At 43.1% G+C, this 25532-nt stretch overlaps 1 protein-coding gene across 2 annotated transcripts in view; it reads left to right on the forward strand.

The window, feature by feature from the left end:
• The window catches only part of SDAD1 (SDA1 domain containing 1), a 36770-nt gene that overhangs the window by 10574 nt on the left and 664 nt on the right, over positions 1–25532 (forward strand). For both annotated transcript variants that reach the window (XM_073340414.1, XM_073340416.1), the window contains exons 7-21: positions 3232–3289; positions 4801–4875; positions 6207–6308; positions 7131–7200; positions 8616–8719; positions 10041–10098; positions 11220–11278; positions 12793–12869; positions 14096–14193; positions 14939–15015; positions 16357–16489; positions 18174–18271; positions 19299–19489; positions 20029–20113; positions 20589–20750. In XM_073340414.1, coding sequence (XP_073196515.1) covers positions 3232–3289; positions 4801–4875; positions 6207–6308; positions 7131–7200; positions 8616–8719; positions 10041–10098; positions 11220–11278; positions 12793–12869; positions 14096–14193; positions 14939–15015; positions 16357–16489; positions 18174–18271; positions 19299–19489; positions 20029–20113; positions 20589–20750 — 1447 coding nt within the window. The remainder of the gene's footprint in view (positions 1–3231; positions 3290–4800; positions 4876–6206; positions 6309–7130; positions 7201–8615; positions 8720–10040; positions 10099–11219; positions 11279–12792; positions 12870–14095; positions 14194–14938; positions 15016–16356; positions 16490–18173; positions 18272–19298; positions 19490–20028; positions 20114–20588; positions 20751–25532) is intronic.

Consider the following 25532-nt stretch of genomic DNA (forward strand, 5'->3'; position numbering starts at 1 on the left):
AAAAATTAAGTGGGAAAGGATCAGATCTCCTAGTTCTAAAATCTTGAGAGACATGGTGGCAATCAATTCAGTTCGCTAACTACAGATAATACTTCTTTAGTTTAATAAGTCAGTTAGTTTTAAATGCAAAACATGTTTTGATAAACTTTTTTCCTATTGTATCCAGCATGTTTAAGATAGCTTTAACAAACGAAAAACATTTTAAAATGCTGTTTTTGTGCATTTTAATTGATTTTTGAATTTCCGTCCAAATAGATTTTACACAAATCATAAGCAAAAAACCATCTTTTAATAAATAAGAAATGTTACTTGTTGCTTTCTAACGTAACAGAAAATGTAAAAATTAAGAATCTGAATACATGTATTTAAGCAATAAAATTGTTTAAATAAATGTGTATAGAGGTAGTGCATCTTCCTGGTTAGAAAAAAGAAGCATCAAGTGTGATGTAAAGGCTATATTTTGTTGCAAATCAACCTGTTTTAATGGTTCCCAACCAATAAGAATCAATCTTTCTTTTAAAATCATAGAAGGTTAGGTTTGGAAGGGACCTCAGGAGGTCATGTAGTCCAACCCCCTGCTTGAAGCAGGACCAATCCCCAATTTTTGCCCCAGATCCCTAAATGGCCCCCTCAAGGATTGAACTCAGAACCCTGGGTTTAGCAGGCCAATGCTCAAACCACTGAGCTATCCCTCTTTTGGAAAATAACAAAAAGGTACAAATGCAAAACAAGTTTAAAATTGTTTATTTAAATCAAGGTTTTCCACTTGCTGATCTCAGTCATGATTTTAATCACAGATTTTAATCGCTTTGATTTTAAATCAGTGCACCCTGGGGCAATCCATTTGTAGTGTGGTTGTATTGTGTTTTGTAGAACACAGTCTAGAAGGGCAGAAGTGACTGAGAGACTTTGCAGGAGAAGGTGCGTAGGAAGAATCTTAGACGTTTTCCTTTTCAGAACAATAAACAAGTATACTTCAAACCATCAACCAAAACCTGCACATACACATGCTTTCTTGAGCCTCTCTATTGGTGCATTAAATCTTGAGTATAGTTCTGCTGTATAGTAAGTCGTGAAGTCCAACTATGGTTGATGCCCAAGCCCTTGGGTACGTTTGCGGCAGTGTGTATAGCGCATGTAGCTCCCTGCAGGGGGGAAAGGCGTCAGCAGTGAGGAGGTAGCGGGACACTACACTGCTAAAAAATATCAGTGTCGACCTGGGAGGCACTGCTTGGGTGTGTCGAGAGATGTGTAGGGTATTTCCCGAAGTTTCTGGCGAGTTTTGTACTCTACTTGCCTAAGCGGTGTCTCCCCGGCGACATTGATATTTACACCCGTGCTAGCCGGGGTGTGCGCTGTCTGTATTCTACACACTGCTGCAAGTGTGGATGTACTTCAAGAGAAGAAATAGGATTTGCATGGTTAGGATTTGAAAAGAAGCCTGTACATTGATGCTACGTGCTTGGTGAATTAATGTTTTTAGTTGTGAGTTGGTTTTCCGGAGTAAAAGCAAGCGCTGTTTTGAATAAGCAGGAGGCGGAGTAAGCTCCAAGATGGCGATGTATTAGAAGAAAAACAGAACTTGGAGTATTAATGGAGTTACACAGATGTTTACTGATTCCACTGCTGCCTTAGTTCTGGTGCTGCTGCTCTCAGCAGATGTTTCACAGTGAGGAATAGCAAGGGAAGATCTTCATTTGCCCATTGTTTTAGGTTTTAATTATCCCTAAGTGTGTGTCGGTCGGTCAGGGGGGAGTTGTCACCTAACTTGTACCCCCTTTTAACCTCCTGGTCCTGCCATGGAAATGAACTGTACAGATAAGAAATACTGCTCCTTTTGAGCATTTTCTGCCTCTTTGGGATCTCCCCAGTGTTCTGCAGGGGTGGTTTGCACAGCCCTTCGTTCCTTATTCCAGGCAGAATTCCTAGGGACTTCAGCAGGAGTTCAGCCTGACTGTGCGCGGCAGGACTCCTTTTACAGAAAGGAGAGATAACAGCTGCTGCATGAGGCGCATTGGCAGAGCATGTTTGGGCTTCAAGAGCTTTGTTCATGGGCTGATCTTGGATATACCATGAATCTGTTGGACAGGCAGGCAGATAAGTCATGCACTGCCACAATGGGTCTGCCAGCTCTAGAACAGCAGCGTAATAATGCCTCTGGTACAATGGAGGGGAAAGAAATATTCCAATAGAGTAAAAACTGGGAAAACTTAAAATATATAGATGACCATCTTACTTATAGACTCATAGGCTTTAAGGCCAGAATGGACCATCATGATCATCTACTTGGGCCACAGAACCTCACCCACCCACTCCTCTGGCTGAATGACTGAAGTTTTCAAATCATGATTTAAGACTTCAAGTTACAGAGAATCCACCATTTACTCCAGTTCAACCCAGCAAGTGACCCGTGTCCCATGCTGCGGAGGAAGGTGAAAAACATCCAGGGTCTCTGCCAATCTGACCCTGAGGAAAATTACTTCCTGATGCCACATATGGTGATCAGTTAGACCCTGAGCATGTGGGCAAGACTCACCAGCCTGACACCTGGGAAAGAATTCTGTGTAGTAACTCAGAGCCCTTCCCATGTCGTGCCTCATCTCCAGCAGTTGGGGATATTTGCTACCAGCAGTTGCAGATGGGCCATGTGCCATTGGAGGGAATGGTATGATGAGATTGCCTACATCATACCTTCCCCTTTCAAGGACAGGGCTTTTGCGGTATTGCTAAATAGCTTTATAGGTATTTAAGAGTCAGCTTAAATTCAGTTCAGGGCCAACAGAATTTATAAATCTCTTAGAGGTTGTTTCTGTCAAACCTTTCCAGTAGCTTTTGTAATGAAAGCCAAATCTCTCTGCATTTAATTTTAACAGGCAATGTCTTATTACTTGAAGTATCTTTTACTGTGGGGCCTGTCATTGCTTTTATGGAGTCATCTTCGTTGTCAAAGTGCAATTGTGTGTTCTTCTCCAGTGTGAACTTAGATAAAGCATATATGCTTCTGGGTATCTAGACCTGATCATTTTTGTGTAGGAAAAATGACCACAAATGGCATGGAGAAACATCATCTCTTGGTTTGTATTTGAAATCACTGATGGTGTGATGAAAGCAGCTAGTATTGTGGGATTTGTTTCCAGTGAATCGGCTTTGCATTAAATCTACCATGATGTCTTGTTTTTTAAAATCAGCAAACTTCTTGGTGAAGGTACGTTAATGTTTTGCTTTTTTCAGGAATGATGCCAAAACAGTCAATGTTATCACAACAGCCTGCTTTTCCAAAGTCACAAAGGTGGGTGGAAATCGATCTGAAATGCCAGTATATTTTGCTTCAGCTGTTTTTGCCATATCTCTGTCTGTCACATATATGTGTGTGTGTATATTTATATATGTATTTGTGCAACTTCCTTTCTATACAGTAGAACCTCAGAGTTATGAACACCTTGGGAACGGAGGTTGTTTCTAACTCTGAACAAAACGTTATGGTGGTTCTGTCAAAAGTTTACAACTGAACATTGTCTTAACACAGCTTCGAAACTTTACCATGCAGAAGAAAAATGCTGCTTTTAATTGTCTTAATTTCAATGAAACAAGCACAGAAACAATTTACCATGTCAAATCTTTTTTAAACGTTCCCATTTTTTTAAATAGTTTGTTTAACGCAGTACTGTACTGTATTTCCTTTTTTCTGTTTGTGGTCTCTGCTGCTGCCTGATTGTGTACTTCTGGTTCCAAATGAGATCTGGTGTTCATAACTCTGCTGTTTGTAACTCTGAGGTTCTACTGTAATTATTCACGAAGGTGTTTCATTAACTTTTGGCTACAAATAGCTGGAGCACATCTTAATTTATTTCTGATGTAGAGAAATAGATTTGTCACTTCTGCCCACAGATCTGCAGCGATAGAAATTAGTAGCCTAGCTATTGCTGGCTGGTGTGAGATTCCATACCCCCTCGCGCTGGGCAGTGCTAGCCAAAAGGGACTCTCGGGAGCATTGCCTCACGTTGATCGGCACTGTTGCGCTTTCTTGGCTCCAACAGTGAAAATAACTGGTATCCCAGCTGCCCGTTCCCAGAAACAACCCTGTATCTGGATGCTGCAATGGTGGTGGTTTTAGAAATGCCTAGGATGCCATGGGTAGGTTCGTTATATGATAAAGGCCCATACTCTCTTTCTTAAAACCACCATAGGCTTGTGAAACTGAGCATAGGATCTCAAGCTGCTGCCAAAGTTACCATGAATGGCCTAATTGCTCAGAGCAATAAAACTAAAATTGTACTAGCAACTCAAGAAACCAGACTTTGCACAATAGGTTGTGTCTACGCTATGGTCGTGTCAGTTGATGATCACACCTTTTCACATCCTTGGCTGACGTAACTCTGCTGGCCGCAGGTCCTGGTTTTGATGCCGTTGTGCTGGCATAGCTTGTCTTGTTTAGGGGCTGGTGGAATAAACTATGCTGATGAGCAGTGTAGCCGGTAGTAAGATCCATCCACACTGGGGTGCTTTGCTGATATACCTGTGCTAGTAAAGCAGCCCTCGTGCAATAGTACAGGTTCACGTGGGCCATTGTGAAAGTCCTGCTACACTTCGATCAGTTGCATGCCAGTGCTTCACTGCTGCAAGACTGGCAACAAAGACTGACCGTGGTTTTTTGCACATCTAGTGTTTTCAGTCAGCCTGTCCATTTTACGCCATTTCCTATCTCTTGTTATAAGCAACTGGTGACCTAACATGGGGACCTTTGCCTCTTGTAAACTAATTCTTCCCCCCTCTATCCCCCCAAATGCCCATGTTTTTCAGATACTAGTTGCTGGTTTGAAATTCTTCCTTGGGAAAGATGAAGATGAGAAAAGAGAGAGTGATTCAGAATCTGAGGTTAGTCCAGAGGCTAATTCTCCTGCTGTCACTTTCTCAAACTCTGCAACATGTATCTACAGTAGGTATTGTGTATCTTGCATTGTCCTCTCTGCTCCATCCAGGATGCCAGCCACCTACACCTATTTGTTGATTCGTCTCCCCGCCACCAGCCAGAAAGAACAGACGGGATTGTGTGTTAATTTGCCCATCAGTTTGAGAGATTCAGTCTCCTCAGGACATGTGCGTTATTGTTAATGGGAAAGACGCCTGCCCGTTGAGGGGAAGATCAGGAAAACAGTCCCCTTCGTTTTCAAAATCGTTAAGGGCCACTTAGTGACTGGCCCATTTGTAGTACCCGGGCTGATGGTTGCATTGCTGGCAGCATGGGAAGTCAGAACCTGTATTATAAGAATGAGCTAGTAGGAAAAACAATTTTTTCCCCTTACAGACTGTGAGAATGTAGTTGTTTCTAGTAGTGCCCTCAACATGCCGGGCACTACACATTGATGATACAAAGCAGGTGTGGCCTCTGCCCTGAAGAGCATACACTGTAAAGTACTTTTCCAGGAAGAGTGTGATGCTTTTAGGTTCAGTCTTGTAGTTGACCACTGGCCAAACTCCAATTAAAGTCAGTTGTTGATGTGCTTGAGTGGGGATTTGGGGATTGAGCTCTGTGATTGTTTAGAAGGTAAAGAATTACCAGAGGCTTCATGTAGACTTGTGATTGAGGAACTGAACTGGGAATCAGGAGACCAGGGTTGTGTTTTTTTGTTTTTTAATTAAAGCTCTGCTGTAGACTTTGCATGTGACTACTTAATCTCTCTGTGGCTCAGTTCTTCATCTGCAAAATGGGGAAAATAGCACTTCTTTATCTCACGTGGTGGTGTGAGAATAAATTTACTGATATGTGGGGAGTGCACAGAGGTTAGTGATGGGGGTCAGACAAGTACATAGATGCTATTACCCTAGCCATCCTCCCACCCCCAGCTACTTTATCTGATCTGTACTGAGATCCTTTTAAAGCGTTACTCATGAATTGGGTATTGTTGAATAATACGTTACTATTGCCTAATGACTAGTACCATGTCTGTTGTATTGCTTTATTGACGTGCTGTTACCTGGTCCTAAACCTTGGTGTATGTGTTCTCTTGTATGAAGTCAAAGTTTTAAGTATTGAAATGAATGTCAGGCTGGCTACATGGCAAACGTATGGAGGTAGAGTGAATTGGTTTCCTATTTTTGAAAACCTGGTGTGTGACCCTGACAGTTGTTGCTGTCAATCAGCTGCAATATCCTATTTGAAGCCTCATTCCCTTGAGTCATGCTCTATCTGATGTTCCTTTCCGAAGGATGAAGGGCCTACAGCCAGAAACCTCATGGTGAGATATGCAACCGGAAAGAAAACCACCAAACACAAGAAGAAGATGGAGAAAGCCATGAAGGTTCTGAAGGTAAGGGAAGCCCAGTTGGACATTTTGGCATCGCCATGGAACTAGCTGCAGAATCCAAGTGGTAGAAAGGGAAACAGCAGTAAATTGAATACTTGTAAAGCTAAATAGGATTTTAAAAGCAGTCGGGCCTACCAGTGCAGGGCTCAACTTAATCAAACGCCTAAAGATGACATGCTCTTCTTCTTTTTTCCCGTTTTGAGACCATAGTCCTCTACATCCGGTTCTCTCCTTCATTGGTTCATACACCGGGACCCTTGAAGACCTGGATTTTTGTGCTCTCCTGTGTCCCTTTTTAGCCAGCTACCCTTTGTCATGTCTTCTAAGCAAAGCTCCCTTTGCTGCTCTAGCAGCAGCCAGCTTGACATACTCATGTTCACGTGGAAGAATGTGTTGAAAAGAGACTTTGCTAGGTTAGATTGTGGACCAGGTTCTGCCTTGATTTGCATCTCATTCAATCCTTTTGCGTGGGGTACACTGTAAGTCAGGGCACGATTGTGGCATGTTTTCTGAACTGCTGTTTCCCATGCCCAGTGCCTGGTTGGGAACTAGTATCTATATAGCTAGAGGTATGTTTCAAGAGTTTGAGTGGAGCTTTCGTTACGCAGTTTGGATTGACTTTGCCTAGAGTCGTATGGCTGAAAACCACACGTAACTCAGGAAATGTTGAAAGTGCTGATGAACTTTACTATTTAAAATCAAAACATGCCTCTTAAAGCTGGTAATGTGAAATGGCAGTTTTCCAGAACTAATGTCTGAAATTAGCTTAGAACAACTCTTCCACGGAAAGGAAAAAGTGTCTCCTTGTCTCTTGCTGTCCTACAGAAACATAAGAAGAAGAAAAAGGCAGAGGTGTTTAACTTCTCCGCTATTCATTTGATCCATGATCCCCAAGGTAAGCGTGGTGTCCAAGCCAATTGATATACATGCGCCTTGGAAATTCTAATACATGTTCGAGCCAAGATACTGATGTTCAGGCAAAACTGCAATGGGAGAGACACCTATGCTCCACTGTTTGAACGCGGGCGTGATATGGAATGCTTAGATACCACACTTCGTCACCAGATCTCAAAGCACTTCACAAATGTTGATTAAATCTCACAGCACCTTGCAAGTTAGGAGGAATAGTCATAGATTTTAAGGCTAGATGGGACCACTGTTATGCTCATCTAGTCTTGACTTCCTGCATAATGCTGGCCACAGAGCTTCACCTGGTAACTTCTGGTATGTAACTTCTGTCCGAGCTAAGCTTATCTTTATCCAGTCTTGCTTTAAAGACTTCCTGGAGAAACTGAGGGAAATAGTGGAAACTAATTACCATTCATCACTTAGTTGTTTAAAAATTTGCCCCTTATTTCTAGTCTGTTTTTGTCTAATAGTACTCTTTCCCTCTGGACAGCATAAACTTGTTTTTTTTCAGATAGGCCTCCACTCAGCCTCCCTTTTAGTGCATGTTAACTGGCTTTAAATATTGACCCTAAAACCTTAAAGCTATGGAGCTGTGTAAAAGGCATGTGCCATCCGTGTGCCCTGCTTGAATTCCCCAGTTGGGCGTCAGTAAGTTGATTTTAATAGATCTTGAGACTTTGGTTCAGAGCTCCCAAACTTAGTTTGCAGAGCAAAGTCTCTGGCCAGGCTGGTCTCCTGGACTGAGAGAGGCTCCATGCAGGCTATGCTGGATGCTTCTAGTCCTGTTTTCCTTGCTCAGCTTCCTTTTCCTGTTTAAATAGCCCACCCACAGGATGGTACAGGGCCTCCTTGGTTGCACCCAGGATACTTCTCTGGAGTCCTTCTAGACCCAACTTCAGGGCCTTACACAGGAGCCCAGCTTTGCTCCCTGTGGTTCCTCCTGCAAATTGAGTTTTCTCCACCCTTTCAGGCCCAGGTGTTTCAGGCTGTCACCCGATCCCAGTGAGTCCAGCCCCCTTAGGCAGGGAAGCAGCTAAGTATGGCATAAGCAGGGCTGATTGAACAGGGCTGGCCGGCCCCAGGCCTCTTGGCCCTTAAAGGAGCAAGCCACCCTGTGACAAGCCCATTGATTTACCGTTTTGCTTGTTTATCCTGTTCCCAATTTTATGAGCAATTTTTTTCTTTAGTCATGTTTTTTCTTCTTGCTGATCTAATGCAGTAACCCATTCACCTTGTGTATCATCAGGGTGAGGCTATCTGAGCCTTAATAGCTGCTTATCTAATGATCTGTGTCTGTCTTATTCTGTGAAGTCTCTTGGGATGTGACACTGACGCACATCCTGCTCTGACATCCTCGAAACCCCAGTGCTATTACTTCCTGCTGACACTCCATGTTTCCAGATTTTGCAGAGAAACTCCTAAAGCAGCTCGAGACCTCCAAGGAACGATTTGAAGTGAAGATGATGCTCATGGACCTTATCTCTAGACTAGTTGGAATACACGAGGTACACATCATGTTAACTGCACTGGGGTTTTGAGCTCTCATGTCGGAAGTAGGCTTGTTAGGCAGTAATGGGTCTGAATGTGATCAAGATGGCATGGTGGGTTAACGCTCTGGCCTTTCACCACTGGAGACTTTGTTGTTGTAAGTGAAGATGAGTTTGACTTAATTTTATTTCCTAATGGATTTAGGTCTATCGCACCACGCCATTCCATGTCTGGCACGGTTAGCTGGCCTGAGAGGGCCAGCAGTGTAACAGTAAGTGCCTTACAGGCCAGGCCAGGGGTGTTAGAACAATGTGTATTGTGGGGTTGCTGAGAGCCATAGAACCAAACTGTAAACCCTGTATATGATGGAAACCCCTTCAAGCCCCTAGTTCGAGCACCTGTGGGTCAGGAATCCCTGAGGTTTATGATAACTACATAAAGGAGTGTCCATCCTGGGATCTGAATGCTTTTGGCAGTCTCTTCAAAGTACTGTCAATCATAAATGGACTCTGGCAATTCCCCACCTAACAGCAACTTGAGTATAACTCAACTGTATTAATCCCCACAAACAGAATTTCTACAGTCTTCCAACTTCTCCTTCTGTCCAGCTCCCTGTGGGCGCAGGAGAAAAGATGGGCCTTGCAGCCTGTCCTGGGGGTTGGCAAACTCAGGTGGTACCTGAGGGAACCTGCCCAGCCAGGGCCCGTGCCATCTGGTTCTGCTGGGACTGTCTCTTCATTCCAGACTGTGACAGAAGAAAAATTGAGTGACTTGACAATTTGAATTCAACAGACACTATATGAAATCCTAAATGTTCAATATTGAAGTGCAATGGTTTCGGGTCCATTGCCTAGTGGGTACATGGCCATGTGATGAAGGCCACACCCCTGACAGGTGCCCCTTTGACAGTCTTCTTGAAGACTAGCTTCCATGCCCACTCGCTCCTCAGTTACCTGCTTGTGCTTACAGGGGACCTAAAATGGGACACTTGCATTACAGCCCCAATTCAAAGTCCGTGAAAGCCAATGGGATCCCTTCCTTCCATTGACTTCAATGGGATTTGGATTGGGATCAGTATTTACTTTATTAAAGAAAATATGGAACATCTCATTGCAGTATTTCCCCCCGACACCCCCCCCCAATCCAAAGCAGGAAGACACATTTAGAATCCACTCTCTGTTACAAACACGTTGTCCAGTAACACCAATGCAGTCTGTGTATACCATTGTCTGTACAAAATGATTGAGTGTTTCACAGCCCCTCCATCTAGACAGGCAGATATAAGAGAGGAAACGCTGGCAGGGTTTTTTAATCCAGTATCAACTTTCCTCCCCACAGCTCTTTCTCTTTAACTTCTATCCCTTTGTGCAGCGGTTCATGCAGCCCCATCAGAGAGGTAAGCAACCATCGACAAAACATGTATCCTCTCCCTGCCTTTGGGTTTTGCATTCCCATATTGCCCTGCGTGCAGTCAGTTTCGAGCAGTGGTGCTGTAGGATAAAGGGTGGACAATCAAGTTTGCCCTGTCAGATAGGGAGGGCGTGGAAGGAGGAGGGTGAAGAACAGAGATGCAGTTTTGCTACGAGGTGTTGGTATGGGATACGGAAACGGTGTGTTCCGTACTTCTGAAAGTGGGAGCTAGAATTCTTTAAATACAGACTAGAATGGATCCCCTGAATTCTGTGAGTTAAACCAAGCTGCTACAAGAAGCTGTCTGTAATTGTTTAGCAAAGTTTGTCTCTCTTGCTGCACCATAGTTAACGTTGCAACACTATTTCAGTCTAGAGCAGCGGCTCTCAACCTTTCCAGACTACTGTACCCCTTTCAGGACTCTGATTTGTCTTGTGTGCCCCCAAGTTTTGCCTCATTTAAAAACTACTTGCTTACAAAATCAGACATAGTGTCCTGTGACGCTTTTGTATTTTTATTACCGAAAAATGGCTTACTTTCTCATTTCTCATATAACTATAAAATAAGTCAGTTGGAATATAAATCTTGTACTTACATTTCAGTGTATGGTATACAGAGCTGTATAAACAAGTCATTGTCTGCATGAAATTTTAGTTTGTACTGACTTCGTGAGTGCTTTTTATGGAGCCTGTTGTAAAACTAGGCAAATATCTAGATGAGTTGATGCACCCCCTGGAAGACCTCTGCCTACCCTCAGGGGTACATGTACCCGTGGTTTAGAACCAGTGCTCTAGAGCAGACTTTTCAAAGTGCTCTCCAGCCCATATGCAGTGGTTAAAAAGAGGTGGCCAGCTGAGGGCCTGGGATAAACTTTGTGGTATCAGATTGCGTGCGTTATTGTGACAGCGAGTGGTTCAGAGGATCTGGTTTTGCAAGGCTCCAAATGACCTTCATGTTCTCTATGGAAGTTCAGGGTGCTGAGCTTCCTGCAGGATGGGACCCAGAATTAGAAGTTGTGATGCACGGAGATACTTATAAGTCTCTGAAAGCAGAAATGGCTGTCTGTTGACTGTGGAACCTTTCTCTCTTTCTCTCCTATTCTTCTAGAAGTGACCAAGATCCTTCTTTTTGCTGCGCAAGCATCTCATCAGCTGGTGCCGCCAGAGGTCAGGATCCTTCCAAATCTCATTCATATTAAACAGTAGACTGTGTGCAAACACTGGAAATATAACTGCTGAACGTGTTGACAGAGCTATGCTGAGAGAGACAAAAAACCTGCCCAACCGTGTTAAAACTCACAGGCTGGAAGTGTTGTTGGATGCTGGGTATTGTTTAAGTAGGGGGAAAAGTAATGAAGGAGTGATTTCTCCGTTGTGTCTGCTCAGTTCCTCTGAGATTACATCCTCTTGGTGTCAGGTGGGGTTGAAAAGCACATGCTGATCTTTCAAAATGGGAACACTTGTGCTTATTCTGCGGTTTATGTTCCATAAAAAAAAAAGGGTTCACCCAGGCCAGTAAGGGGTTCAGTCAACACCTGCCTTGCAACTCTGGGTGTCTTAAATCCTATGCTTCTGTAACGTGGGGTTTTTTATCCATGAAAGCTGATGCCCAAATAAATCTGTTAGTCTTTAAGGTGCCACCGGACTCCTCGTTGTTTTTGTTCAAAGTAAGAGTCTCACCACAGTTGTTTCCCTGCATGGCTGGCTGGTTCTTAGCCAGGGTTCAATCACGGAGCCCACAGTGCTCTGTTTCTTTGACTGTTCAGGTGAAGGATAACTTCAGGGGTTCTCTCCCTCTCTTTTTGTAGTCTAGTAAACCTCTGAAACGTGTTCTTCTGAAGTTCTCTTCTGAAGAGAGAGGTTCTTTCCCCTGCTGGGTGTAGACTCCATTCTGCCTGGTGCAGACACCAGGCTGGCTTCACCCCTGCTTGTAATTTTTACACTGCAAATGATTTTCCTGCAATCTCCCATACCAATAAATAGCCCCCTGTCCGTGGCAACACCTGTCTTGTGGGGCTGGTCCCTTTCATTTGTCTCGAAAAACCTGTTTATCAACTTCCCCTGACATGCCTGGTTAAAACACATTTTAGTCACACATTTCTGGATAACTCTTTGCAGGTTAATCGTATATACATCACACAAGAATGTGAATGATCAGTGAGTTAGTTGTTTTTCAGTGATTTATCACATGCCACTTTTTTGGATAAATATCATGACGACAGTGGATGGGGATATACTGAGTGGGTCAGGCCAGCTGAGTCTGGAGCTCCTTGCCATTTAGCCTTGGGATGCTCTTAGGGTCACAGACTGGCTCCCATATATCACTTTTAATCAAAGTAAATCTCCAAATGGCTTTACAAAGGAGGTCAGAAGCATTACCCCCATTTTACAGACAGGGACACCGAGGCACAGAGCAGTGATGTGACTTGATCGAAGTCACTCAGCAGGCCAGTGGCAGATCCAGGTCTGCTGAATCCCCATTCAGTGCTGTATTCACTAGGCCGCATTTCCTCCCTGTAGTAAGATTTGTATCGCAAAAATTCTCCGTGGCTTAGAATGTCTCTTAAAGGGCCAAGTCCCAAGCTTTGAGTGAGTTTGCCCTTTGTGAGTATGGCATTGTATGCAAATGAGTATAACTACAATAAGAATGTGTGTTCATCTGTCTTTACTTTCCTTTCTAGATCATCCAGTCAGTATTAATGACCATAGCCAACAACTTCGTCACTGACAAGAATTCTGGGGAAGTTATGACTGTAGGGTAGGTATGAAAGTTCATGATAACTCAGTCTGGGATCCGTGGGGAACCTGGGTTGCTAGAAACAATGTACAACTCATAGAAAATGGCTTGGTGTATCTCTTTAAAAAAACACCCATTGAAATAAAAAAATAATCTTTTGTGCTTTGAGTTTAGTAAACTATTTTTAGTTGCCAACACTGCTATGTCACTGGTCGTAGAGGTCATTGGTGAGCACCAGGATGCTCCCCAGATGCGGCTGAATCCCTGCTTTCCTGGGTAACAAGATCTTTGGGAATGTTCTGCGCGTATCCCATTTATCTGTAAACTCTTAAGTACGTCATGATTTTTCAGGGTGTAGATACCATGATGGTCAAGACTTCATTCCCTATCTATACAATGACTGAAACTGTGCTAGCTACAACTAAGTTTAACCATAGCTGTTGCCAGCGGAATGCTAACCCAGTTTCTGCGCCCAGTATAAACTGGCTTATTTTGCCGAGACCCGTGCCATAGACTGATTGATGTATAATAATAATTGTACAACATATTGTATCTCTTTTATAATCGAGATATAAGATGAGTCTGAGGAAAAGGTGTCCCTGTTCATACCAACTGCATGGGGCTGTGGGTGGAAACATGCTCACTAGTTCGAGCCATGCTTTAAGAATGGTTCTTGCTAAAATGGTTTCAACCATAAGGAGGAGGTGGGGGGTGGACCTTAGAGAGAGACTGGGGAGGGTGAGGGTCAATGTGAGGGTAAAGTTACTTTGAAAGGGAACTCTCCTGAGTGAGCATACAGGTTCCCAGCATAGGCTGTCCTATACTGATCTAACCATGGATGAATGCAGTCAAGATTCCTGACTCCTCTAGGCACAGACATGGTCCACAGATTTAAAGGGTTTTAGCTTTTCTGTATGGGCTGCCCACTTCCACCCTTTGGTCTTGGATGCTTTCTAGCTAGTTAGTGATTGCTGTGCCAGTACTTTATCTTAATTTTCAAAGATGCTGAGCACTTGCACCTCTGGAAACTGGTCCATCATGGTGGCTAGGAGAACAGACTATGCAAAGCTGCCATGCTTTGGATAGGCTACCTCGGGGGTTGAGTCCCGTGCTGCTCTTTTCTCTAACACTGAGTTGTGTGCCTCAAGATGACCGTCCCTGAGTCTCAGACACGGTCGTGCAACATGCTGCAGCCAGGGTCTTTTCTAACTGAGACAAATTTTTTTTAAAAACTTTGATTTTTCTAGAATGAATGCGATAAAAGAGATAACTGCGAGATGTCCTCTGGCTATGACCGAAGACCTGCTCCAAGACCTTGCCCTGTACAAATCTCATAAAGATAAAAGTAAGTTTAGTGCTTTGCAGGTGGAAAAACGTGTTGCTCTTTTTTTTTTTCCCCCCATGTTTATGCTGAGTGTTCTGATGTAAGGAATAGGTTAGAGTTCAGAGTATTTCTCATGTTAGTCTCCTGCACCTCTGTGTCTGTTTCAGGTGTCCTCATGTGAGAGATGAAGTAGTCAGAGCAGTTGGGAGGGGAAAAGGGTAGTTGCCTAGCAGCTACCTGAACTGAAGCTACGTAAGGGCTTGATCTTGCACAGTTTGATCAATGGGAACGTTGTCAATTGGTTGATCACTGACTGTAGGGGATGCAGGTTCATGTCCTAAATAAATATTGATTGTGTGAGTTACCTTGGAAATGTCTGATCTAGTTCTGGAGACACTTTCTTCTTCACTACTTTTTTAGAAGTAACAGATTCACACCGATATTGGTAGCTGCTTAAATTTTGAAAAAGGATTTTTGGGGAGATGTATCCAATAAACAAAACTAGAGTAGAGCAAAGAAGGCTAAGAGTAGAAGGTAGTTTTACAAAGTAGGTAGTCCAGAGTAGAAGGGAAAGACATGGATTCTCAGATAGAATAATGCGAAGAAGTTACTATTGAGAAAGATGTAGGAAATATAGCGGTTTTCCTTTTACCCTCCTCCCCACCCACAGAACAAAACCTAATTCTAGCTCAATGCTTTCCTTTTCATTTGATCCAGATCCTGCTTTTTCCAAGGTGTTTGTTTATTCCTGGTATTTGTTTTGTAGATGTAATGATGTCTGCAAGAACTCTGATACATCTCTTCCGATCACTGAATCCGCAAATGTTACAAAAAAAATTCAGGGTAAGTGATGTTTATGTGCATTAATTTGTATCTGAAATGGAGGGTTGTGATCCTGAAAATGAGGATGAAATAAATTGAACATCTCTAGCCAGTGAACATGGTTAACTGTGTGCATACTTTTAACTAAGAATATGTGCATTGCATTTTGCTCTGGAGAGATCACCTAAAGGCAAAAGGCAGTGTGGCCTAAGGACAGAGCACTGGACCTAGGAGACATGGGTTCTATTCCTGGCTCTGCCACTCGCTTACTAGGTGACCTTGGGCAAGTCACTTCCCATCTCAGTTTCCCCATCTGTAAAATGGGGATAACGGTGCTTCTTTGCAAAGTGCCTTGAGAGCTGTAGAGTATCTTTGTCCCCACCGCTTCACTGCAGAATCCATCGTTAATCTATGGAGAGGAGATGTTTTTCAATAAAGTGCTGTGCTCTGAAAATGCAATATCAGAAGCTCTTCATCATTTATTTTTCTGTGTGACTAAAACCTAACCTTGTTAAAAGAAGTGGGTGGAGGGATTTTCTGAACCTGGAGGGCTGTGGATCTCTGTTGTTCCAATGCTCATTAATGTATAAAGCTTGTTTGGAATAGGCCCAAGCTGCAGAAGTGTAATCCAGAGTTTTGGAGGGCATGCTGGGATGTGTGCCTCTGGCAGATTTCTAACACTGGCACAGATTTCTAACACAGATTTCTAACTTCTTGTTTCATTGGTGAAAAAACCACCTTGTAACAGGGCAGTCTGCCCTTTAAGGGGAGCAACCAGCCCTGTTCTGGGGAGCAGCGTGGCAGGCAGGTGTTGGGAATTAACTGACCCAGCTGGGTAGCAGCAGTTGATTGGGTCTGATGTTTTCCACTAGGGGATATAAATGAGGACCTGCGGCAGTCCAGGACCAGGAGAGGGCTGGGAGAATGCTCTCCTGTAACTATGGCAGAGGACTACAGGAGGCCCTGTGGACCTCCTAGGCAGGGTGGAAATCCTGACACTAAACTGCCAGTCCCCGTCCAGTTCCCTTCGTTTGACCCTTTGACCGCACTCCTGTCCATGTTGTTCATTAGTTGTCCCCTGTAATTATTTGGTTTTCCAGGTCCTGTGGACCCCCCTCTTGGGCTTGGGGGGGGAATCCTTTAGCTTTGCCCGCCCACTTCCTGGATCCCAATAAGACTAAATTGCCAGAGGCTGGGGGAACACCACAGTGTGTGTTGTGAGCAGTACTATGTATATTACCATATCATGTTTCCCAGGCTGGTGATCGAGTCCACCAACCTTATGCCCCTTTTAAAATGTTCTGTTGGTGAAATTAAAGAAAACAAAGAGCTACTTACAACATGTACTTGGTTTACTTATAGGGTAAACCTACTGAGGCCTCATCAGAAGCCAGAATCCACGAGTATGGAGAATTAGATGCCAAAGATTATATTCCAGGAGCAGAAATATTAGAGGTTGAGAATAAGGAAGAAGAAGGAGGGAAACACGAGGAAGGTTGGTTAGTTTTTCTTCACTTCCAGGCCGTACAGCATTGACACTAGAGTTCTAGTTACATGTGAAAGTGTGGTGCAAGTCTCTTGTTGTAAAGCAGAAAGTTTGACAGTGTAATGTCTTGAGTAACCCTGGCCATGTGTCCAGTGAAACAGCACTAGTGCTGCCCTTGAATGAATGAATGAATGAATGCAATACACACCCAGTTATATTTGACATTGGGTCTGTGCTGCTTTATGCAGTATTTGCTTTAGCAAGAGATAACAAAAGGGTTTTGTTGCCTGTGTGACTAATCTTCAAGAAAAAGCAGGTCATACGGCTTCAAAAGTGCACCTGTTCAGCTCTCCCCAAGATAAAGAACTGCTTGCTTACTATGTCCTTGAGTCACTTTGAAGACTTAAGAAGAGCAGTGCTCAGGCTGTTGAAAATGTAACATGACTTTTTCATACAATGTGTGCTGCTTCCATATCTGTGTGAACTGGTTGGATGTTGGGGATGCGGCAGAATATCCCTGCCTGCTTGTCTACTGCGCAGGGCACCATACATCATGGGGCACTCGTGTAGCGCTGTTTATCTTCAGAGCCTTTTCCAAACACATTTTATAACTTTATAGAGCTCTTTACAATAACTGCAACGTAGGCTGGCAGTAAATTAGGTTTACACGACAGCTTGTCTCCATTGCCAGTGATTAGACATCGGGCACACCAGTGTTTTGCAAGCTGCCTTTGGTGTTTTCTTACAACTTTGGGGATAACTTGTTTATTTCTATGGTTGGTCCCACTTACAACAACTGATGATGACATCACAACCTCCATGAAGGATCTGATTCTAGTTACTGTATAAACTTGTAATAAAGTGACAGTTTCTGCCTTAAATAGCTTGTGTACTATGTTAATTACAAGATGCAACAGGTGCCTGAAGTAAACTGGTTAGGGGCACGTCTTGTCTTTGACAGCTTCCACAAGCCATTTCCACCAAACTGCCGGTTTTTATATAAATACACACATCTTAATGTTGCTGAGAGACACAACTTTGTGGTCCATGGACTATTTTTGTACAGCATGTAGCACAGGGATCAGCAACCTTTGGCACGCAGCCCATCAGGGAAATCCGCTGGCGGGCCAGGACGGTTTGTTTACTTGTAGCGTCCGGAGGTTTGGCCGACCGCAGCTTCCACTGGCCGTGGTTTGCTGTTTCGGGCCAATGGGGGCTGTGGGAAGCAGCAGCTAGCACATCTCTCGGCCCGCACCGCTTCCTGCAGCCCCCATTAGCCTGGAATGGCGAACCACGGCCAGTGGGAGCTGTGATCAGTTGAACCTGCGGACGCTGCAGGTAAACAAACCGGCCCGGCCCGCCAGTGGATTTCCCTGATGGGCCGCATGCCAAAGGTTGCCAATCCGTGATCTAGCACATTGTGGATGATACCTGAAATGTATACTTTTTAAATAGCAGTCAACCTCTACCATAACTTGACAACCCTTTAATGCTTGCTTGTCATTTCTAGTGGTATCTGGACTAGGTGATTGAGAACTGCAAAGGGAGGGCTTTTAAAAACAGTAGTGCATTTAGCAGGTAGAGATAACATGGAAGGAAACAAATCTGGGATCCAGTCTTAATTGCTATATTTGTTGTCACGCAATTGAACTAAGTCTGTTCTAGTCACTGTGTGTGCCTCTTGCCCTGGCAGATGGATGGCAAAGTGCCAGTCTCGGTGAGGAGGAAGACGATGAAGATGGGGAATGGATAGATGTGCACCATTCCTCAGATGAGGAGCAGCAAGAAATAGTGAGTTTTGTCATCACTTTCTGGCCTAAATATAAATGTGATTTTCAAAGATTGGGCTTGATTCTCCGTTGGCTTGCACCTTTAATGTAGTTTTCAGCTGTGCCAAGGGAGTGTATAAACAGTAGCTAATGAGAAAGGGGTGTGTCACACCACCATTGCACAGGTATAAGTGAATATCCACAAGTCAAAGCAGGGGAGAATCAGTCCTGTGTGTAAATATTTTACAGCCTATGGCAATGGTTTTCAACTGTGGACCACCACTTGTTCAGGGAAAGCCCCTGGCATGCCAGGCCAGTTTGTTTACCTGCCGTGTCCGCAGGTTTGGCCAATTGCGGCTCTCACTGACTGCGGTTCGCCGCTCCAGGCCAGTGGGGGCTGTGGGAAGCTGTGCAGGCTGAGGGATGTGCTGGCCACCCTTCCCACAGCCCCCATTGGCCTGGAGCGGCGAACTGCGGCCAGTGGGAGCCGTGATCAGCTGACCCTGCGGACACGGCCGGTAAACAAACTGGCCCGGCCCGCCAGGGGCTTTCCCTGAACAAGCAGTGAACCACAGTTGAGAACCACTGGCCTATGGGGAATAGGGCAAATTCTCTCCATCTTCAGCAAAGAGGAGGAGTATTTTGGCACATTTCTAATGCTCCTTACTCCTTCTCTCTCCCTTATACATGAACAAGCACACTCAACCAATTTCCTGGAAAGCCTGGGAACTCCTTGATCACAGGCTGCGTGGTGCCCCAACGTGGGCTCTGTTGGTAATGTTACACCCACTGTTGAACTTTGCTGTAGACCTGAAGAAGGCCAGTGCTACTCCCTCCCCTACGCCTCTCACCTCCCACATATTCTGGTCTTCTGCCCTAACCAACCATATGCCCTTATTATAAAGGCAAGTCCTGTTTCTCTCCAGCGACCTGCTTAGGTGGAGAGAAACAGGACTTGCCTTTACAATAAGATTATAGTGTACAAATAAACCATACAACACCATTGCTTTAAAGACCCTGATGATTGTCACTGTTGTCCGCATTTAAAGGGGGAGAAGATCAAAAGCATGCCTGTAGAAGAACAGAAAGCCAAAGCAGCAGCAGTTAGCACGAGCCGGGTTTTAACTCAAGAAGACTTCCAGAAAATACACCTGGCCCAGATAGCCAAAGAGCTCAACTCAGCACCTGGCAAAGCTGCAAAGAGGAAGAACATTGCAATAGACAGCGACGAGGAGAGCAGGTAGAATACAAAATTCCTTTTCACTCAGGTGGTATAATGGATATTATTTCTACTGCAGGAGCCCTTAGGAGCCTGAACCATGGGCCAGGACCTCATTGTGTTACGTGCTGTATAAATGTATAATAAAAAGATGTGTCCTCATGCTACACAGCTTCCAATCTAAGTATGAGACAAGGCAGTGAGTGAATATAGGGGGGTCAGCACAAGGGACCAATGAGACGATACTTGTCAGCTTGATAGGCTGTGGTCTCAGCACACCGGCTGACTGACCGCTGCTGAGATTTTTGTAGGTATGGTAGTTAAAAAGGGATTTGAAGGTGGACACTGAGGCAGCTGTGCAGATGTTTATGGGTAGCTCCTCCCATGCATAAGGGCAGCATGGGACAAAGCATACAGGTGCTTGTGTGAAAGTGGGCAGTGAGCTCAGAAGCCATATCTCGAGAATGAATGAGAGATGATAGAGAGGGTGAGGATAGATCCGTGCGTGGTAAAGGCTCTCGTGATGCCAGACAACATCATAATCTCTCTTTGTTTTGCAGGGGAGAGTTGCTTTCGCTCAGAGATATTGAGCATCTACATAAGAAGCCTAAATCAGACAAGGAAACAAGACTGGCCACAGCCATGGTGAGGAGCCATGATATTCCAGATCTTCTTCCTTGCAGATTTTCAGGGGTTTCAGGCTTTGCAACCTGCAGAGTTACAAGAACACAGTAGGGGCAGGTTTCAAAGGGCTCAGGCATGAATGACAGCTAGGTAACTGGTTGCCTCCCCCTCCTGGGTTCTTTGCCGACCTGGCACAGACCAATGGATAACTTTAGTCTGGTTCCCTGTCTCTGACTGTGGCTGATGCTGGGAATTTTAAAACCTTTTTTTTTTTTTTTTAATAGAGGCTCTTATTCAAAAGTTACAGTTAAACAGCCAATCACAAAGCACATAAAATCGCTCAGGAAAGCAAAGTGAGTCTGGATTTGCAGCTCCAGGAGTGGAAAGTGTGCAGGGGTAAATGGCATTTCTATGGAGACCAGTTAGATGATCTGACTTGTGAGAAGAAAAGATAACCCTATGGGCTTTAATTGTTTGGATATTTTTTCCTCCGTAGGCTGGAAAGACAGACAGAAAAGAATTTGTGAAAAGAAAAACTAAAATGAATCCGTTCGCTAGCTCCACTAACAAAGAGAAGAAAAAGCAGAAGAACTTTATGATGATGAGATACAGTCACAATGTCCGAACAAAAAATAAACGTTCCTTCAGGGAAAAACAGGTCAGTATTTAATACTCAGCCCATTGGTGACAAAGTAAATTGGAGACTAGTCAGGGGCAGTGTATGCAACAAATTTTAGTTATTTGTATTTCAGCTAAAATAAGCGCCCCTCACGTGCTCTAGGAGGTTTTATGTACTTAAAGATTTCCCGTGACAAAGCTTAGTTCAAATGAACATATAATAGGCTGCTTCTCTTAAACTAATGATCACTTGCCAACCAATCCAATAAAAAAGCCCCTTGTGCAGTCTATACATCCCTTAGCCTATGTCCTACCCAAATGCCTGAGCTTTGTAGCAGTCACAGATCTGGGCTCTTGCAGACCAATGGCTGCCAGTGCTGGGGGGCTTTCTTATAACTGGCTTGGACTTGTCTGCGTAGAAAACACCAAATCGTGGTGAAGTTATATTAGGGCTGTAGCATAATATGGGAATGTAATTATAACACAGCGTGGGCCCCTTGGCATTGGCAAGATCAAACTTTGATTATACTACAATCAGGGACACCAGTGGGACAGAACATGCTGCCTTTGCGTGGTAGAATTGGCTTTGCAGACAGGCCTTTTAGTCTATCCTTTTCTTTTCCTTTGGGCTCCTCTTCAAACCCTCATTTCACAGTCACCATCTTCCTGATTACCTTATTCACCAGAGACAGGTCTGTCCTCCCTCTCGTTCTGGCTGGGCATGCTGTATCTATGATCAAAGGTGCCTCCTGAAATCCTCTCATCTGCTCTGGAAAATCAAGGCCAAAATGTTGCTGACTATTATAATGCCGCTATACTTGCTCAAAGAGCCATTTCCAGGAAAATCCTGCCTTGTGGCTTTCTCACCAAGCTGTCTCTTTGGTAGAGCATATGTACTGACTTCATTATAAACACCCCTTTGTCGGTAAGATTTGGGTCCCAGTGAGTAGCTCCAGGGTCTGTTTCTGGCTTTTTATTCCCTGCTAAAGGCAGCCAAACAGTGTTGAGAATGGTCCGCCAGTGGCTTTTCTTTACAAACCAGATGAGGAAAGTAGATCCTGGGTATTCTTATATGATGTTTTATTAAATAACATGACTCTGGAGCAGTACCTCTAAATCTGCTCTTTACTTGGTATCTTCTCCATTTCCCACAAAAGTGGGATCTAGGCTGATCCCATTGACTGCAGCAATGTGCTGATTCCACCCTCTCTTATAAAACACAAGAGGTTCACTTTGTGAATGAGTGGCTTAGGTACTTTAATGAGCTCGCTAATCCTCTGCACTTGCATTGAGGTGTTGACGTCTCTGATTTGGTAGGCAGCCAGACTACCTCGCTACATCAGATCTCTGCGAGAAGCAAAACAAGCAGTGTGTTAGTGATTTGAGCCAAAAGGCTTGAAGGCCCCTGTTGGGAAGGGAACGGCTTAAAAGAACTAAAATTTGATTTTATAGTTCCAGAGCTAAAATCCCCATTTTAAATTAGGGCTGTCAAACCTTTAAAATAAATTTTGCAATTAATCGCAGTTGTAATCGCACTGTTAAACAATAATAGAATACCACTTTAAATTTATTATAAATATTTTTGGATGTTTTTCTACATTTTCAAATATATTGATTTTCAGTTACAGCAGAGGATAAAAAGTGTACAGCGCTCACTTTATATTTTTTATTACAAATATTTGCAGTGTAAAAAAAGATGAGTATTTTTCATTCACCTCATACGAGTACCGTAGTGCAATCTCTTTATTGTGAAAGTACAATTTACAAATGTAGGATTATTATTTTTTTTTTTACTATAACTGCATTCAAAAACGAAACAACGTAAAACATTTGAGAGACTACAAGTTAAAGCATGAAGGGGCTTACGAATGTTAAGCATATCTGGCATGCAAATACTTCGCAGTGCTATCTACAGCAATGCAACGTGAACGCCTGTTCTCACTTTCAGGTGACATATGTAAATAAGCGGGCAGAATTATCTCCTGTAAATATAAACAACTTGTTTGTCTAAGTGATTGGATGAACAAGAAGTAGGACTGAGTGGACTTTAGGCTCTAAAGTTTGACATGGTTTATTTTTGTGTGTGTTTACATAACTGCACTCAGAAACAAAATCTACGTTTGTAAGTTGCATTTTTGTTAGAGATGGAAAGAATGAGCAGGAGGACCCAGAGGCGGATTGAGTGAATGGACTTCTTTATTACGGTACTTGTTCCCCTTGACCCAGTTGTTGAGTAAGCCCTGAGTTAATCACATCACGCTCTTTTATCTAAGTTAATATGTAAATACCCACATTTACTACAATGCCCCCAAACCCCTTATTTGATAATATGAATGCCCATATAATGAATATTAATAGCTATATGCTGAATATCATATATCCGCCCCTGTTTACTGTTTATAGCATTAAGCATATTCTACAGACATTTTTACCTTGAAGATACTGCAAAGAAATGTAATTGTAGCCACAGGTTCCCTTAATCGCAGTTTGCAGGGAAGGGAGGAAGGGCCATGTCTCGAGCTCATTTATGTAGCTGGGAAAGGAAGGTGGGGGAGATAACACTTCTTCACACATGGGGTATCCTTCAGACAACCACATTCCTTATGTAGCTGCAGCGCTTATCTATCCTTAACAAGCAGAAGGGAAGGGAGAGGATGGTAACTTTATCGATTAAGCGAAGAAATAGTGCGTGCCTATGCCTACTCTCTATTACCATGATAGCACACCAGTGGTTTCCCAGGTCTTTACTTAACCCTTACAAGTCCCAACAATTTTCACGATAAAGAGATCGCACTATAGTACTTGTATGAGGTGAATGAAATATACTATTTTTTTTACAGTGCAGATATTTGCAATAAAAATATCAAGTGAGAACTGTACACATATTCTGGGTTATAATTGAAATCAATATATTTTAAAACGAAAACATCTAAAATATTATAATTTTAAATTGGTGTTTCTGTTATTGTTTAACAATGAGATTAAAACTGCAATTAATCGTGACTATTTTTTTAATCTAGTTGATTGGTTTTGTGTTTAATTGACAGCCCTGTTTTAAATGTGTCTACATTTCTGGCAGAACCTCTCTAGAGTGACTCTGTACTTGTAAATGTCAGTCTTTCTTTTTCTTTTTCTTTTTTTTAAGAAGCTTCATTTGCCCTTTAAAGAAATTACTTTAAACCTACTTAAAGGGACAAGAGTGATATTGTACTGATCTTTTCCAGTTTAACACCATTGACACAGTGCAATAACATTTATATTACATTAATTACATTAGTGATTTTTTTATTGTAGTGTCTAAGAAGTGTCACTACTGCTATGTTTACTGCTTGAATCTAGGACTTCACTGACTCTTGGTTGTATTATCAATTCTATCTAGGTGTGAGTATGATCCCTATCACGACAGTGCCTGCCATGGTTTTTGGTGTAGGGGTTTATGAGCGGTCTTTGCCTCTCATTTTTACAATATATATCGAGATTTTTTTCCTAAAGTACTAAATAATCTGCTTGGTTTCTTGGCATTTTTAATATTTTCTAGACTAAGTTATTAAGTCTAGCCTGATTAGTGTGTCACTAGAAAAGTTATAATAGCTTTTCCTTAAAAGGGTAATTTTAGTTAGTATATTAAACTTTCCTAAGTGCTTAAAATAAGAATTAAATTGTTTCCAAATTACTGTTTTTATAAAAGCTTTTGGCAGTGAATATCCAATTTTATCTCAATGTACCTCTTCCTAATTGTTTGTGCCAAGTTCTGTTTCAAAGTAGCAAAGTGTGTGACATTAAATACATAGCTGTTAATACCTCTGTGCATAGAGTACCTAGGGCACTAGCCCAGGCAGGCTGGCTTGATTCCAGTCGGGTGACTCATAGACTTTAAGGCCAGAAGGGATCATCATGATCTCTTGACCTCCTGCATATTGCAGGCCACAGAACTTTACTTACCCCGTCCTGTCTTCAATCCATAACCTCTGTCTGAGTTACTGAAGTCCTCAAATAATGATTTAAGACTTTGTTACAGAGAATCCACCCTTTACACTAATTTAAACCTGCAAGTGACCCGTGCCTCATGCTGCAGAGGAAGGCAAAATACCTCCAGGGTCTCTGCCAATCTGACCCAGGGGAAAATTCCCCATCCTTGGTGCTTAGCAGTCCCACTTCTTCTTTCCTTGTTTTCTTTTTATTTATACGGCTATAGAACATTTTACTGTTGGTTTTAATTTCCTTTGCAAGGTCCAACTCTGCTTGGCTTTTGGCAATTCTCACTTTTCCCCTGCACTTTCTGACTTCCAAGAGGTAGTTTTCCTTGTTGATTCATCCCTTCCTCCATTCCTCATAGGCTTTGTACTGTCTCTTAATAACCTGTTTGAGATGCTTGCTCATCCAGCTTGGTCTGCAACCCTTCCCTATGGACTTTTTCTCCTTGCTTGGGATGCAGGCTTCAGATACTTTCTGCAATTTTGACTTAAAGTAATTCCAAGCCTCCTCCACATTCAGATCCTTGAGTGCTTCAGTCCAGTCCACTTCCCTAACTACTTCCCTTAATTTTTTTAAAGTTTACCCTTTTGAAATCCTAGTTGCAGATCCATTTTTGTTTATCCTTCCATTTAGCTTAAACTGAATTAGCTCATGATCACGTGAACCAAGGGTCACCTACAATCAGCTCTTCTATGAGATCCACACTACTCACCAATACCAAATCTAAAATGGCATCACATCTTGCTGGTTTGGCTACAGTTAGGTGAAGAAATCTGTCAGCTATTGCATCCAGGAAAATCTAGTCCCTGCTATAATTAGTAGCACTTGTCCTCCAATCTATAACTGA

This window comes from Lepidochelys kempii, chromosome 4 (genome assembly GCF_965140265.1).
Source record: "Lepidochelys kempii isolate rLepKem1 chromosome 4, rLepKem1.hap2, whole genome shotgun sequence".
Lineage (NCBI taxonomy): Eukaryota > Metazoa > Chordata > Testudines > Cheloniidae > Lepidochelys > Lepidochelys kempii.